The sequence below is a fragment of the Carassius auratus genome, chromosome 11, assembly GCF_003368295.1.
Source record: "Carassius auratus strain Wakin chromosome 11, ASM336829v1, whole genome shotgun sequence".
Taxonomy (NCBI): domain Eukaryota; kingdom Metazoa; phylum Chordata; class Actinopteri; order Cypriniformes; family Cyprinidae; genus Carassius; species Carassius auratus.
Genome location: NC_039253.1, coordinates 8,964,333 through 8,979,423, shown reverse-complemented (window position 1 = coordinate 8,979,423; position 15,091 = coordinate 8,964,333). Strand labels below are relative to the sequence as shown.

The 15,091-nt window shown below is 36.4% G+C and overlaps 2 protein-coding genes across 6 annotated transcripts; both read right to left on the bottom strand.

Moving 5' to 3' along the window:
* Window positions 1-534: 534 nt before the first annotated feature.
* LOC113110950 (uromodulin-like) lies at window positions 535-2,449 on the bottom strand. Of its 5 annotated transcripts, XM_026275262.1 has the most exons (6): window positions 2,291-2,449; window positions 2,146-2,213; window positions 1,943-1,997; window positions 1,767-1,844; window positions 937-1,146; window positions 535-850 (listed from the first exon to the last, which is right to left on the bottom strand). In XM_026275262.1, exons 2-6 carry the CDS (start codon window positions 2,185-2,187, stop codon window positions 726-728), a joined length of 510 nt encoding a protein of 169 aa, XP_026131047.1. In that variant the 5' UTR covers window positions 2,188-2,213; window positions 2,291-2,449; the 3' UTR covers window positions 535-725. The 5 variants fall into 5 exon arrangements, 1 of the variants encoding a protein (XP_026131047.1); XR_003293232.1 differs by lacking the exon at window positions 1,943-1,997 and having other exon boundaries at window positions 2,291-2,448; XR_003293231.1 differs by lacking the exon at window positions 1,943-1,997 and having other exon boundaries at window positions 2,146-2,445.
* A 687-nt stretch (window positions 2,450-3,136) lies between these two features.
* On the bottom strand, window positions 3,137-14,792 carry LOC113110949 (uncharacterized). Its single transcript, XM_026275261.1, has 16 exons — window positions 14,127-14,792; window positions 10,288-10,510; window positions 10,155-10,210; window positions 10,031-10,067; window positions 9,744-9,844; window positions 9,245-9,359; window positions 8,858-8,899; window positions 8,467-8,588; window positions 8,267-8,323; window positions 8,112-8,166; window positions 7,462-7,676; window positions 6,647-6,703; window positions 6,487-6,529; window positions 6,216-6,308; window positions 4,567-4,605; window positions 3,137-4,438 (listed from the first exon to the last, which is right to left on the bottom strand). The coding sequence occupies exons 1-16, from the start codon at window positions 14,232-14,234 to the stop codon at window positions 3,753-3,755; spliced, it is 2,049 nt and encodes a 682-aa protein (XP_026131046.1). The 5' UTR covers window positions 14,235-14,792; the 3' UTR covers window positions 3,137-3,752.
* Between the last annotated feature and the right edge of the window lie 299 nt (window positions 14,793-15,091).

Genomic DNA, 15,091 nt, shown 5'->3' with positions numbered 1-15,091 from the left:
TTTCTTTTGTTTGAACTTTTTCTCACATTATGACAAACACCAAGTTTTCTGGTTTGTATCGCCGCTTTACATTCATTTCTTTTTCAGTTTGAGGTAAGGTACAAATGCTAAATGCTTTCTTTTCTAGCTGGTAACAAAACACCTTTTTACATTTTTACAAGCTCTCACATCTTTTCACGTGTTGCTTAACGAAAACACATCTGATAGTTTTGACTTGTTTAGTTGTTTTAGATAAATAACCAGTAACCTATTTTTTTTTCCTTTTTTATTTGTTACAACTTTAACAACGTTTTACACTTTTCCAACTACGAAAACAATCATTACATCGTTCCCATTTTGTTTGTGTCATAACCTTTTTTCTTGAAATGCACTGTGTACTTAAAACCTTAATAAAAACTTCCCTTATACCATTTTCATGATTTCATCCCTTTCCACAGTTTAAAAAAAAAAGCACATAGATCTTAACACATTTTCACCCTCCCTCACAGAAATTCCTTCTTAGGGTCGTAAGTTCATATCTAGGTCACCGGGGTGTACAGGGAGGGGAGGGGTGGGGGGTACAAACAGGTGTCCAGAACAGATGGCTTTTATGACCCTCATCAATCAAATTTTTGACACATGGTATACTTTATCCTCTCTCATGTGCATCAAGGACACTGTACACTAAAGTGAACTTTTATTCCGTATTAAACCACAAATCATATTAAGTGCAAGTGTAACATGTGTTACTCTGCTGATCCATGTGTTGAGGATAAACCACACTGACCTTTGCATTCATAAGAGCCATGGGTGTTTGAGCAGTACGTGTTGTCGGGACACAGATCCAGATCAGTACCACATTCATCGATATCTGTCAGCGTATGAGTGTAGAAGTGAACTTCAGAGTGAAACAGACCATGAGGTGAACGGGGCGTACAGTCTGTTCATCTCACTCACCCACACACAGGTTGTCATGCAGGATGAATCCGGTGTGGCACTGAAGGCACTGGTCTTTCTCTGGGCCCCCGCATGCTTTACAGTGCTCTGAGCAGCTCTGACCCGAAATTAGATGAAAAAGGGCAACACAGAGCACAGAAGACAGGAAGAACCTCCATGAGGGTGACATCAGGGTGACGTGCTTCAAACCCCCACTTTCCACAAAGTTTACTGTTAGAATTACATGTGACATGACATTTTAAATCAGGAATTTGTTTGAAGAAAAAGTTGATTCAATTTACAATTTCATTTACAAAGACTTTTATTTATATTATAGTATATTATGTTTTATATATATATATATATATATATATATATATATATATATATATATATCAAGGTGTAACAACTTTATGTTAAATTAAGCCACTGCTTTTATGAATCATAATTTTTAGACAATAGATTATTTGTTAGTGCTGCATAGCTGTGATGATTACTCTCAGTGATTTTCAATGTTTTGATTTCAAGTTGTCATTACTGTAGCCTTTACTATTTTTTTTCTTGTTTATTGTCACGTGTTAGTTTAAATATATTAATTGTATTGTCAAAATACTATAAGAAATTCCAAAAAGTTTTCTTTTCAAGTGACATTTGGAGTTGCAGTGTTGGTATAATGTAGATTTTTTAAAATTGTATTTCTTTTTAGTTACGAATTAAGTTAGGGGGCTAAAGGGGCGACCTAAATCATATTTACCATGCATGCTAAACCGTTTTACGTTAAAACAACATCAACAAGCAGAATGCAAAAGATTAGAAAAGACCAGCATGGAATTTATGTTTGAAATACTCACGAACGGAATAGTGATGGTCCAGGAGGATTGTGTTTTCGCTTTTAGGGTTCAGGACGCAGTTACACCCAACAGATCCGCCTGGGCGCAGTTAACGGAAAAATGACAAAGAATACTATGGAGAAGGTTTGCTTCATGAATATCTCACACAATATTCTATCGTCGACTGGTAAACGTACAGTTTGACTCATTAACATTAATTAAGTCCCGGTGACGTAGTATGGATGGGCTGGTCTGTGAATATAAGAGAAAGTCTTCGTCATAGTCTCGATGAGTTGTTAAGATAATTTGTCCAATTGAACCGCATTTACCAACATTTCACATATAGGCTACTCTAAGTATTATATTAACTCCACTTTATATGTATGCTATTATTACTTACAGTAATGTTTCCAGACTTCCAGCGCGGAGAAATGTAACACATACCACCTGCTTCAGCTCATTCTGGAACTTGTGTAATGAAACCGAGAATGCCATTTCTTTTTAAAATACACAACGAGTTAAGATTAAGTTTAGATTCATGATACCTGAGTCATAGCAGCTTTCGGGCAACAGTCATGGACGCACAAAACCAGCGCAAGAGCAGCTTTAGGACACCGCGCTTCTCAAATAACAGCAATTATTTTTAGTCTGCAGTGGGTCTGGTGTACGATATTTTTATGCTGCCCCCTCCCAGCTTCTTTTTATAGACTCTTCTGTCCACTTCAAGTCAGTTTGCTGGACTTGGTCTCCCGCTTCTACTGGTTGCCAGGTCTGACCAGCTGAAGTGTGCACCAAACCCTTTTAAAACCAGCAAACAGACAAGCCTAGTTGTGAATGTATCCCTGATAGAGATACATAATCTTGAAGATGTCTTTGATGTCTGCATTTATATCTGTAAGATGTATTTTTCAGAGTGTTTGCTCATCTGCAATAAGTTCATAGGACGTTTTCTATCAGATGTCAAATAGACGTTTATTAGAGATCTTTAAGAAGTTTATGATTTAGAATGCATCTAAATAACTGAAGAACAGTCACCTTGAAGGGATACTCCAAACCTAAAAGAAAAATTTGTCATTAATCACTTACCCACATGTCATTCCAAACCCGTAAAAGCTTTGTTCGTCTTCGGAACACAATTTAAGATATTTTGAATGAAAACCGGGAGGCTTGTGTCTGTCCCATAAACTTCCAAGTAAATTACACTCTTAAGGTCCTGAAAAGTATGATTTTCATCATGGGTTGGAATGACCCTTTAAAGAATGTGTCAGATGTTTGTACACAGCAGATGCTTTCCAGATCAGGTGATCTTTAACAGACATCTTGCAGATATATCTGTTGGCTATATTCCATCTATTATTTAGGCTAAAACTCATCAGACCATGACAAACCACTAGTGTCAAAACTGTATATTTGAGAGCATTTCAAAATTTACTGTATAGTACAAAAGTACAATTTAAATATATATTACAGCTATATATAAAATATGTGAATAGCAATATTTACATATGAAATCTGTGCATAGATATTAGCCAAAAGCCATTATTTACAACCATTAAATAAAAGCCGAGATGAAAACAGTAAGTTAGAGGAAATTTCCTTCCAAATACCTATGAAAACATAGGGGTATATATGTAAAGGATGAATATGAAGGTTTTTTTGATCAGTTTCTTTACTTCCTATAGAGTCTGTACTGTGGAATTTCCTCATTTGGACTTTTAAGCCCTACGTGCAGACTTCCTTCTTAAGCTACTCCCAGAGATAACAGCCAGTTACTGTAAATTAGCCTGCGTTATTCCATATTCACATAGTATTCAAAGGTACTTCATGATGGCACATGTCTAAACTTCCTTGGTATTTCAATGCATGCTCATAAAAACAGGGCATCACCATGTTTTTTGGACCTTCTCCTTTTTTTATAGTTCATGTTATCTGTCCATAGTCCATACTGACAGATTGTGCGTGACAATCCAAACAATGTTCTGGTGTGACACGGGAGTAAATGATACATCAGTGCTGTTCATGTTTGAGAGAAATTCTTTCCTCTGTGTCTTCCGTGTCTAGGCTGAGTGAGTCAAATTGAGTGAGCATGGATTCAGTCCTCGCCCTCGACTTAAAAATGTTCTGCACTCCCTGGGCCAGCTTTCTCTGTGCCTTTTTCATCCACCACATCTTCTTCAACTTCCCGCTCATGTTATTTGGGCTCTCCAAACACAGTTCCATAAGTAATCCCTGAGACTGTGAGGGCAGTTTATAAAGCGGCAGGCCCCTCAGCAGCTTTGGCATGTCATGCTCCTCATTGATGGGAAGTTCATGAACGTCTAACTGCACAAGGACGAAGCGCTGAGCAGGACAGTCCTTCTGACGGTCAGCAAAAATGCAGCCCAATGCCGAAGCCAGAATATCTGAGGAGTACGTGGCAGGATTGCTTTGTCTTTCCACTGCAATTTTCCAATACAACTCGGCTCTCTGCAGTGCTGTTGGAGAAAGCACCAGAAGGGCCTTCCCTCCATGCTTTTGGATGTGATCGAGCTTAGAGTGGAGCCATGCGGCCGGGCCGTAAGAACCAAGCTCTGTTTGGTTCCACAGGTCGAGATATACTCTGAAACCCAGCTCGGAAAACAACTGGCCCAGCTCACACACCAGCTGTGGGTCCGTGGCTGAGGAATGAAGCAACAACACCTGTCCCATCATATCTAGCGAGAGAAATGAGGAGGACATGAGATTATCATTATAAGTTAAATTAATAGGAGAACTTTTCCTATGCTAAAAGGCTTCTTGATAATAAGACACACAAATGACAGTAAATAAACAGCTTGTGTACCTTGAGAATGACATCTTCTGTCCCATTTGCCAAGCGACCCTGTGAGAGGCACATACAAGAATGTAAAATCTCATCAAAGGAGAAGACTATCCAAGATGTAGATTAGTTTATTTATTAGAACAGAGTTGGAGAAATGTGCACTACATCACTTGCTCACCAATGGATCCTCTGCAGTGAATGGGTGCCGTCAGAATGAGAGCCCCAACAGCTGACAAAAACCTCACAATAATCCACAAGTGACTCACATGACTCCAGACCTTAAATTAAAGTCTTGTGAAGCAAAAAGCTGTATACTTGTAAGAAACGAATCCATCATTTAATGGTTAATTAAACATTTTCATTTCATTTACTAAAAATACAAGTCATCTATTCATAATATTGCTTTATTTTATCTCATCTGAATCAGGAGAGAAATATGCACAGTACTGTTTACAAGTTCTAAACAATTATGTAAGTGGATTATAATGTGGGATGCCAACAGGGCATTTTTCACTGGAGGTAGTGTTATTATGGATTATGGACTCATATTTTGGCCAGAGGCAACAGTAACATCTTATTGATGGATTTGTTTCTTACAAACATGCAGCTTTTCACTTTACAAGACTTTAATTGATGGACTGGAGACCTTTGGGCTACTTGTGGTTTATTTTGGTATTTTTATCAGCTGTTTGGACTCTCATTCTGATGGCACCCATTCACTGCAGAGGGTTCATTGGTGAGCAAGTGATGTAGTTCACATTTCTCCAAATCTGTTCAGATAAATAAACAAACTCATCTATATCTTGGATGGCCTGAGAGTGACTAAATTTGATTCCTTAGAAATTTCACAAAAAAAAAAAAAGAGTATAAGACACAAAAAGTGGTCAGATGGGTGAAAGAACGCAAAATGAAGAAGAAGGAGTTCAAAAAGACAAAGAGCACAGATCACCACAAAAATATGTGCCATTCACAGACACACATGAATGAAGCTATTGAGAGCAAAAAGAGTGTCTGGTCAACTTCTCAACAAAAACCTCAACTGTTTCTGTCAAAAAAAAATTACAATAAAATAAAAAACCAAAGAAGAAGAAGAAGAAGAAATTACTGATTAGTTGGACTTTGACAGAACAGCGGTTTCTAGCAAACCAACGGTTTTAGGTTTCTAGCAAAAAATATTTGTAATTTACTTTGAGAGTTTTAATGGATTTTTCAATGGCCAATTGCAATATCTTGAGCAGTGTAGCAAGTGGTCAAAGAATGACAATTAAATAAATATCGGTCTTATTTTAATATTAATCTTTCAATCTATTTATCTATTCAAAGATTAAATGTTAAATTATATGTAATGCATATATATATATATATATATATATATATATATATATATATATATATATATATATATATATATATATATATATATATATATATATATATATTAAATCATTTTAATGTTTCTTTGCTATATGAAAAATATTATTTATGTAAATATAGTATTTAATATAATTGTAAAATATAATTCTTTATATATTTAAATGAAATATATGCATTATTATTATAATAATAATAGTGTAAGTCATCCCCTACATTCTGTTGTAGTTTCTTTGTTGTTGAGATGAAAAACATCTTTATATATAAACAAAGAGATGCTTTAGATAGCAAAGACTTACATTTGAGTTTATTCTTTAGAAGTACTCCAAAAGCAGTCAGACAAACAAAGATCAGCGGCAGAAGAAGAAGAAGGCTCCAATACTGCCGCTCCACTAAAACAATATAAAGTGAACAATAAACCAACTGATCACAACTGCCATACCCATCTTCAGTATAATAATAAATCTTAGTTTTATTACACTGAACATACAAATATCAGGGTTCAAATGACAGTGAATGGCGGCTTTAAACAGGATATAAATGAGATGCTTCTTCTCATCACACACTTACAGGGATGTTGACAGTACCGCGCAATTTTTCCATCGACTTCAAGCTGCAGACAGAGTAACAGACAAAGATGAATGTTTACCATGTTCATTGTCGGTCTGCACTAAATGACTAATCAATACTGAAAGAAAGAAAGAACTCAAAAAGGCAGATGGTCTCATACCATCACGCAGAGCTGCTGGTGATTCCCAGACCTGATATTCACAAACTTCCCGGATGCCTGCAGAGAACAAATATCATTAAAGAAAACTGCTTTATAGCCAACTGGAAAAACAATTATTAGCTTTGACCTCAGTCGGAGCACATGCCATATTTCATTTCAAATGAATTAAAATTAAAGCAAACATTAAGGGTCCATTTAACGTAAAAGGTTGTGTTGCACCTGGGAGTTAATCATTCAGTTTCAAAAGTCCGGAAGTGAAAGGGAGATCAATAGTGAAAATGATTAAATTTTTTCATTCTTTGCAAAAGTGATTATTATGAAATACATCACTAATAAATTATTATTAAATGTTTGAGTAAAAAAAGAAAAGTCTTATATTTTTTTATATATTTTATATATTTCTTATATATTGTCTCACATTTCTGTATTTTTCAAATTCAGAATTTTAAGAAAAAAGTCAGAAATGCGAGATGTTAACGTGCAATTGTGAGAAAATTTTTTTTATATATATATATATATATATATATATATATGAAAAAAATTATATTATGTAAATTTAATATTAATATTTAAAAAAAAAAATTATTAAAATGTATTTCCCATGACTGAAACAGGAATGTTTAATACATACATACAAATTTGTTTTTGTTTTTATTATTATTATTATTATTATTATTATTATTATTATTATTATAAAAGCATTTATTTCAGGTTTCAATTTCAGTGTGGTGTTAGAGGTTAAATATTCCACGGTTCTTCCTACAGTCTCATTTCATTTAAAACTGAAAATACATATAACCAAAAAGTATATTTACCCATAGTATTGTGCTGTTTTCTTTCCAATCATTACAGTTCTGTCTGAATCCTTCAACTTCCGTGCATTTTCCATCTGCCTCGAGCTGACACGGCCACAGTTCGGCTCTTATCCTGCAGGGCACTGTTAAATTCCAGCTTAGCACCGGCTTACCATCATTAGTCTTGATGTGGGCTAAAGACACTGACATGTTGCTCAGGACATTGGTTTTAAACTCTGCCAGTGCAAAAAAAAAATAAAAAAAAATGGGAAGACAAAATAAATCAAGATCGTGTTGAACTAGTTATTTTATAGGGTAGGGTAGTAAAATAAATAAAATATTATTTGTATAATTATATTTTACAAATTTTAAAAAGTATTTAAATTTATTTTAAACGTTAAAAGATTTGTATATATATATATATATATATATATATATATATATATATACACATATATATATATATACACACACACACACACACACACACACACTTTTAGAAATATTTGTACTGAGAAAAATGGTGATGTGTTCAATACTTATTTTACCCGGTGTGTGTGTGTGTGTGTGTATATTTATTTATTTATTTATTCATACAATATAATCCTTATCCAGTAAATCACAAACGACTTAAAAAGTCATGGCATCTCTGAATATGATTTTGGTTTTACCTGTATTATTTTCAAAAGGACAGATTTCCGCACGAACTGAAACATTTTTCCATGCCTGAAGCATATACAAACACAAGGCAAGTTAAAAAAAATATACTGAAAGAGATTTTAGCAGGCATTGTTTTGAGCGTGTGCATGTTTGAAAAGCACAGTACCTGGAAACACATGCAGTCTGTAATTGACGCCAGTGGAATGTTATTACTAGGCAAAGGCTAAAAGAAGAAAAGGTATGGTAAGTTACCAAAAAAATGATGGCTGATGGAAAGCCCAAACTGGTTTGTACACTCTACTGTTTGTCTGTAATAAGCCCTCAGGCTGTGTTGTATGGACAGGAATAATGTGCAAGTTCACTGACCCAGCATCTCCCTTCTCTTCCACGTTTCATACACAGAGACAGGCGTTCAGAAGCTCCTTCATCCTCATCGACTAACAGCACCTTAACCACACTCCCCTGTTTTTCAGTGGAGACCCTGGGACCTGAAAATGAAACATTCTAAATGTAAATGAAATTTGCTGATCCGCTATGGTCTTTTATCCTACAAACAATGAATTCTGATGTCAAATCTATTTTTTTTTTTTTTTTTTTTAAGTTTTATTCTTAACTCTCTTTAGAAAACCATCTATTTAAACACAGAAACCAAACCTCTGATCCAAAGAACCTACTGTATAACTTATAAAGGCTTTTTTATTTTACATAGATTACTGTAGAATTTGAGAAATTTACAACTGAATCAATCTGAACATACCTTTGCACTGCTCTATGTCCTTGAGATGTGATAAGGAACACACTGCCAAGATAAAAAAATGTCTATAAAAAGTCACATCACATGCATTTTGAACAAAACATGCTGGAAAATGAAAACATCACTCATGTCACTGTCACTACTTTATGCTGCATTATAATGCATTTGAATATATATTCCACTTTTAATCTTTTGGTAAAATATAACATTTAGATTCTACAAGACTAAAGTTGTGTGAATGAAAATGGCATAATGACAACAGATAGATCTACTTTTAAATAGAATTAGTGAATGTAATAAACATACACTTTTAAATACTAATAAGTAATCAATACTTGCATAGGCTACTGTTGTATATGCGTATCTAGGGTAAGTAAAAAGAATAGTTACCTGTTTTTAATGTAGGGAATACATTAATTTCACTTTCACATGGGTTAGTGAATGATCGAACAGTGATCTTCATTGTTCTGCCAAAGTCAACACCATCATACTCCACCAGAGTCAGCTGCACCACACAAAGAGAAACACTGAGGTATATATTTCAATTAAATACAAAATAAAATATTAATTTTCAAATAGTTCAAATAGTACACTTTCATCTATCTATCCGACAAGGTTTAATAATTTTCTGAAGCTACGAGAATACTTTTTCTGCATAGAGAAAACAAAAATCACAACTTTATTCAATAATTGCTTCCCTTTCATGTCAGTCTTCGATGCACCTCCAGGAGACTACCACGCATGTGGATTCACATGCATTTGAATTATGTTGTATTTGATCAAAACTAACTTAATTCCTGTTTTAAAGATGAACGAAGGTCTTATGGGTTTGGAACAACATGAGGGTGAGTAATTAATAACACTCACTAATAACACTAATGACACTCACATTGAGAAGTTTATGGCTTGCGGTAGAAGTCACTGTGAAGTCTAATCTCTTGCACCTCTCATACTGCATGTCTGCTGGTTGGTAGCATATTGTAATAGTAGCTACATGAAGAGAAGACATAGAGGTGAGCTTTAGTAATGCACTGCATGACAGAGTGGTGAATCCACTGCTGTCTTTCAGAAAAAGCTCATACAGTTTGAGAAAATCAGTTTGCTTAAGTACATTAGCACTAATAAACAAATGAAGTGCTAAGAAATATTTTGAGTTTTTAAGTGCACTTGGTCTACCTTGATCTAGCCGGTCTTCACAGAGAGAGTATTCTTCCTGTTGAAAAGTATAAGATGTTAAAGGTTTTAATTGAAGATCCACTTTGCAAAAATAAATGTTGTTATGAATGTTCAAAAGACTTACCCTTTGATCTTCTGATGTGTCGTTTGGCATGGAAACACATCCTGAACCCGAGTCCCCTGAAATTAGAAAAGTTAGTGTAAATATAAACCATTAGACCAACAACTGTAATGTGCTGTAACTGTAAAGGACTCACCACTGCTCTCCTCTTTATATTCTGATCTCTCAATATCTCTTTCCTCCTCCTCTTTGAGATCTGGAATAACACTCAGCTGGATGTTGACCCACAAACAGGGTTTGCAGTCCTTCTTGTGGCAGCACAGTTGTGGCTTCACAGCCAGAGAGCACGCATACACAGGACCACAGACCACATCAAGTGGTGTGATAGGATCTGTATTTCTCACCCTGCAGTTTAGAGCCTAAAAACACAAACATACACCAGGTTACAAACAGGCTATCCTGGAAAAATGGTTTAATTGGCTTTTGAATGTACTTTTTTTTTTTTTTGACATTCATAATTGATGCAAAATTTCAATAAATTCTCAAAACTCACTTTACCAAAAACATAACTTTTAGAATAATACTACAAGATTGTGCAAAAATGTACTTTTTATTAAATAATGTTTTAGAATTTAATTTTTATTATTTGTATTTCAAAAATATTTGGAAGTATTATCAGCCTTTAAAATGTATTTAAAAGTAATAATTATTATGTATTCAGGAGAACTCCACTAAAAATGTATTTGAATTAATCCACTGAAATTCCAGTTAATTAAACGTCTACAAATTCAGAGAGAGGGGAAAAAAATTTTTTTTTACAACTATTTCGAAAATAGCATTTGTCTACTGCAGGACAAAATCATAGGGAGGAGAAGATTCAACATTTGTGGCAGGAGCTCTGTGCTTAGTGTGCTTCAAGCAAGAAAAGGAGGAGGATAAAGCTACCCTTGCTGAGCTCAGAACATTGTAAGGAGTGAGCTCACTACCACCCATCGAGCTGAGTGGCACAGAACGAGGCAAGAAGAAGGCTCACAGATCTCATCTGTACTCAAGACGAGGTTGATAAACATCTCAGCAGCAGTTACAGCAATGCCTTGGACCATGTAGCACATTGATAACCCCAACGGGACCCATTGTGGCATTTAACCTCAAAGGGGGGGTGAAATGCTCGTTTTCACTCAATATCCTGATAATCTTGAGTACATATAGAGTAGTACTGCATCCTTCATAAATCCAAAAAGTCTTTAGTTTTATTATATTCATAAGAGAAAGATAGTCTGTACCGATTTTTCCCGGAAAAACACGAGCGGCTGGAGGCGTGACGTGTGGGCGGAGCTAAAGAATCACGAGCGCAAATAGGCTTTTGCGTTGAGAGCATGTGGAAGCTGTGACATTACCCAGAGCCGTTGAAAACATATTAAAGGCTCTGACATTACCGTGAGGGAAAACCCATCATCCAAAACAAACCATGGCTTACAGTCAGATTCAGACATTTATTTATGATCCAGAATCAGATCCAGAGGCTGAAACTGAATGAAAGCAGCAGCAGCAACGACTCGCTCCGAGCGGGGCTCGACCCGGGTCTCCGGCATGGGAGGGGACGCACTAACAAGGAGGCAGAGATATTTTAAGCAGTTTTACTCACCGCCTGCGGTTCCAACACACGATCGTGACCCTTTTTCCTTGGGATTGCATCATCCTTAAGAAATAAACGATACGCAAATCCGTCGTCAAACTGGGCCTTGTGAACAAGCATCTTCGAAATGCAGGGAACAAACAAAAACACTTGCACAACTCCGTTGATGCTCTGTAAAAATAAACTCCATCCACTGGTCCCTTAATGCTGTTTTTTTTTTTTGGTAATCTGTGCAGGGTTGTCTTGCCCTGGCAACCAAAAACACACTTCTTTTGTGACATTTCGCGACGCTCTCGCTCTGATCACTGAATGCCTCTGCTCTCAGTGCTCTGCTATACGGGAGCGCGCTCTTCCGGGAGAAGTGCCCTTAGGACCCATATAAGGAAATTCCGCTCCATCTAACGTCACACAGAGCCATACTCGAAAAAAAACTTTCTGAAACTTGTGACAAACCGGAAGGAGTATTTTGGGAACAAAAATACTCCTTCAAACGTACAACTTAATTTTTTAAACTTTGTCCATCTTTAGCATGGGAATCCAACTCTTTAACAGTGTAAAAAACTCAGTATGCATGAAATAGCATTTCACCCCCCCTTCAAGGACCCAACCCTGAGAGAGTTTCAGGAGGTTTTCAAAGCAGCTCAGACAAACTCAGCACCAGGTTCACGTGGAGTGCCCTATATGTGGTCTGCAGGATGGAAAATACAATGGAAAATTATCAAAATCATCTGGAGGAAGAGGAAAGTGGTGCAACAGTCGAGACATGAAGAGGGTGTTTGGATTCCTAAGGGGGAGAACTCAAGTAACATCGAGCAGTTCAGGGTCATCTCACTCCTCAGCATGGAGGGGAAGATATGTTTTCTCCTACTGAATGAGAAAGGTGATTGCTGTGCAGAAAGGTGGTATCCAGAAAGTACCAGGCTGCAGTGAGCACACAGAAGATGTCACCCAGTTAAACCGGGAGTCTTGGGAAGTTGACAGTGATCTTGAGGTGCTTTGGCTTGACCGCACAAGCTGGTGGAAACCTCAGTGATCAGAAATCATGTTCCATATAATATCAGGGACCTCATTTTGAACTATTACAGTATATGTAGTGGACAGCACATTCCATGGCCCAGTTTATGGCAGGGCCCCTCTCTGACCACTACAGTGGACAAAGGTTTGCTACATTCTGATTGGATCTTGGTAGATTAACATAAGCAAACTGTCCAAGGCAATCAGATAAAGATGCCAGGACAACAGCCAGACACCTCTAAGAGGGCAAGAAGAATACCTTTGGTACAAAGCCAGGGAAGGACAGGACTTCCTATTGGTCAAAATGCAGTTTCTCCCCTTCACTCACCAACAAACTGATTCCTCAGGTTTTGGCCTGTGAGCACCATAAAAAGTCCTTAAGACCTCTGGACGTAACAGCAGTGGGATCACAGAGTTCCATTCAAATCCATTAATAACTATGTTCTCAAACCTTAAACTAATGCAATCTACAACACACACGTCTTATGCTTATTCAGAGAAATAAGTATTCTCAGTGACGTGCAGCAATATCTTACACAACCTCAAGCCTGTATGACAGTTGGATGTAATGCATGGATGACAGTTCAATCTTTTCCCATCATGTTTGGACTTAATGTGTTTGTAACATTGCCAAATGTATTGTGGTTTGGTAAGTGAATGATGGTTGGTAAAGTTTAGTGACACTTTTCTACATGTGTGTTTGCAGTATGCAAATAAATTCCACAGGAGGAAAGAAGGGTGGGCCACATTGTGTCCCCCCAATCTGATGGAAACAGCAAATCACAGCCTGGAAGTGGAGAAGTGGCAGATTGCAATCTCCTCCTCATAGAAAAGAGATGAAGGTCCCTTCCCAATAGACGGAGTCCTGTCAGGGAAAAGACACTAACGGAGCAAGTTCTGAGTCTTTAATCCAGAAAGACTGTAACAGATACCTGCGTTCTGAGTCATGCAATGGAAAATACGTTAACAGACACACTGTTCTGAGTCTGAGTCTTGTCAGGGAGAGACACTAACAGAGCAAGTTATGTGCAAGCATGAGACAGCAACAGAAACAACCCGTTCTGAGTCACAACCCGTTGCTTCGGGTTCAAGGCTGTCGAAACGGATTCCTGCTCCTTTCCCTACTTCATTGCTACCAGCACAACCAGTGGATAAAGTCCCCCAACCAGATTTTTGTTCTATGTGATGTTTTTGTACTGCTATAATATAATATAATATAATATAATATAATATAATATAATATAATATAATATAATATAATATAATATAATATAATACACTGAGCAGGACACCTCTGTATAAGAATTTTTGCAAACATATATCACTACTATACAAATGAACTAGTAGCCTAAAAAACAAACATGTTTAATGAAAGAACATTCAACCTGAGGACAGATGACGTTGTTTTCTGGGTTGTGTGTGACTCGTTCCAGTGAAGACACACTTCCGCTGGCCATTAGGAGCAGTTGTACTATCCACCACGTCAACTTCATTGCGCAACAGTTTCACTCTCGTATCCAAGACATTTAATCGAAACTGGTCAAGAAATAAAAAATCCTGTAGATTCTGTCCGTCGCTATGTTGTCTCTACGAGGCTTTAGGAGAACCCAAGATGACCATATTCTGATCGGCTCGGATACACAGTCCATGTCCACGGTCCGGTTCTCGAGTTCCGCCGAGCAGGAAGCGCGAGGGATCGCAGTTGCACGGCATACCGTCTCGTCTGTCTGTAAGGAGATAGAACCGAGCAGTGTTTTATTTTTCCGCGATTCAAACGTTTAGCTCTTGTAATAAGCCATCCGATTTGATCCTCTGCTTCTCAACGTCGGTTGATCTGAAGTTACCTGGCTTCCTGTATGCCCAGGTGTGTCTGCGTGTATGACAGATTGACACAACGTGGGTGGACATGAATCATGCTCTGACTGGAATGCCTGGATTTCTGATACATGTTAAAGGGCAACGCGTATTGTTATTATTTATTGTACTGTAGCTATGTAAACTTTTTTCCACTCCAGTTCAGAGAACATAATGCTCGCAAAAAAAAAAAAAAAAACAATTGTTAACATTCGCTCAATGTTTTCCATCGTTCATAAATACGTTTCTTTCTTATATATATATATATATATATATATATATATATATATATATATATATATATATATATATATATATATATATATATATATATATGCAATAATAATAATAATAATTATTATTATTATTATTATTATTAATAAATATTATAAAATTTTTTAGATGTTCTGAATTTTTTTTTTGATGTTCTGGTATAACTTTATGGGAATGTTAACAAAACCTTCTTAGAGCATTTTTGTTAGCTAGTTGAGTACAT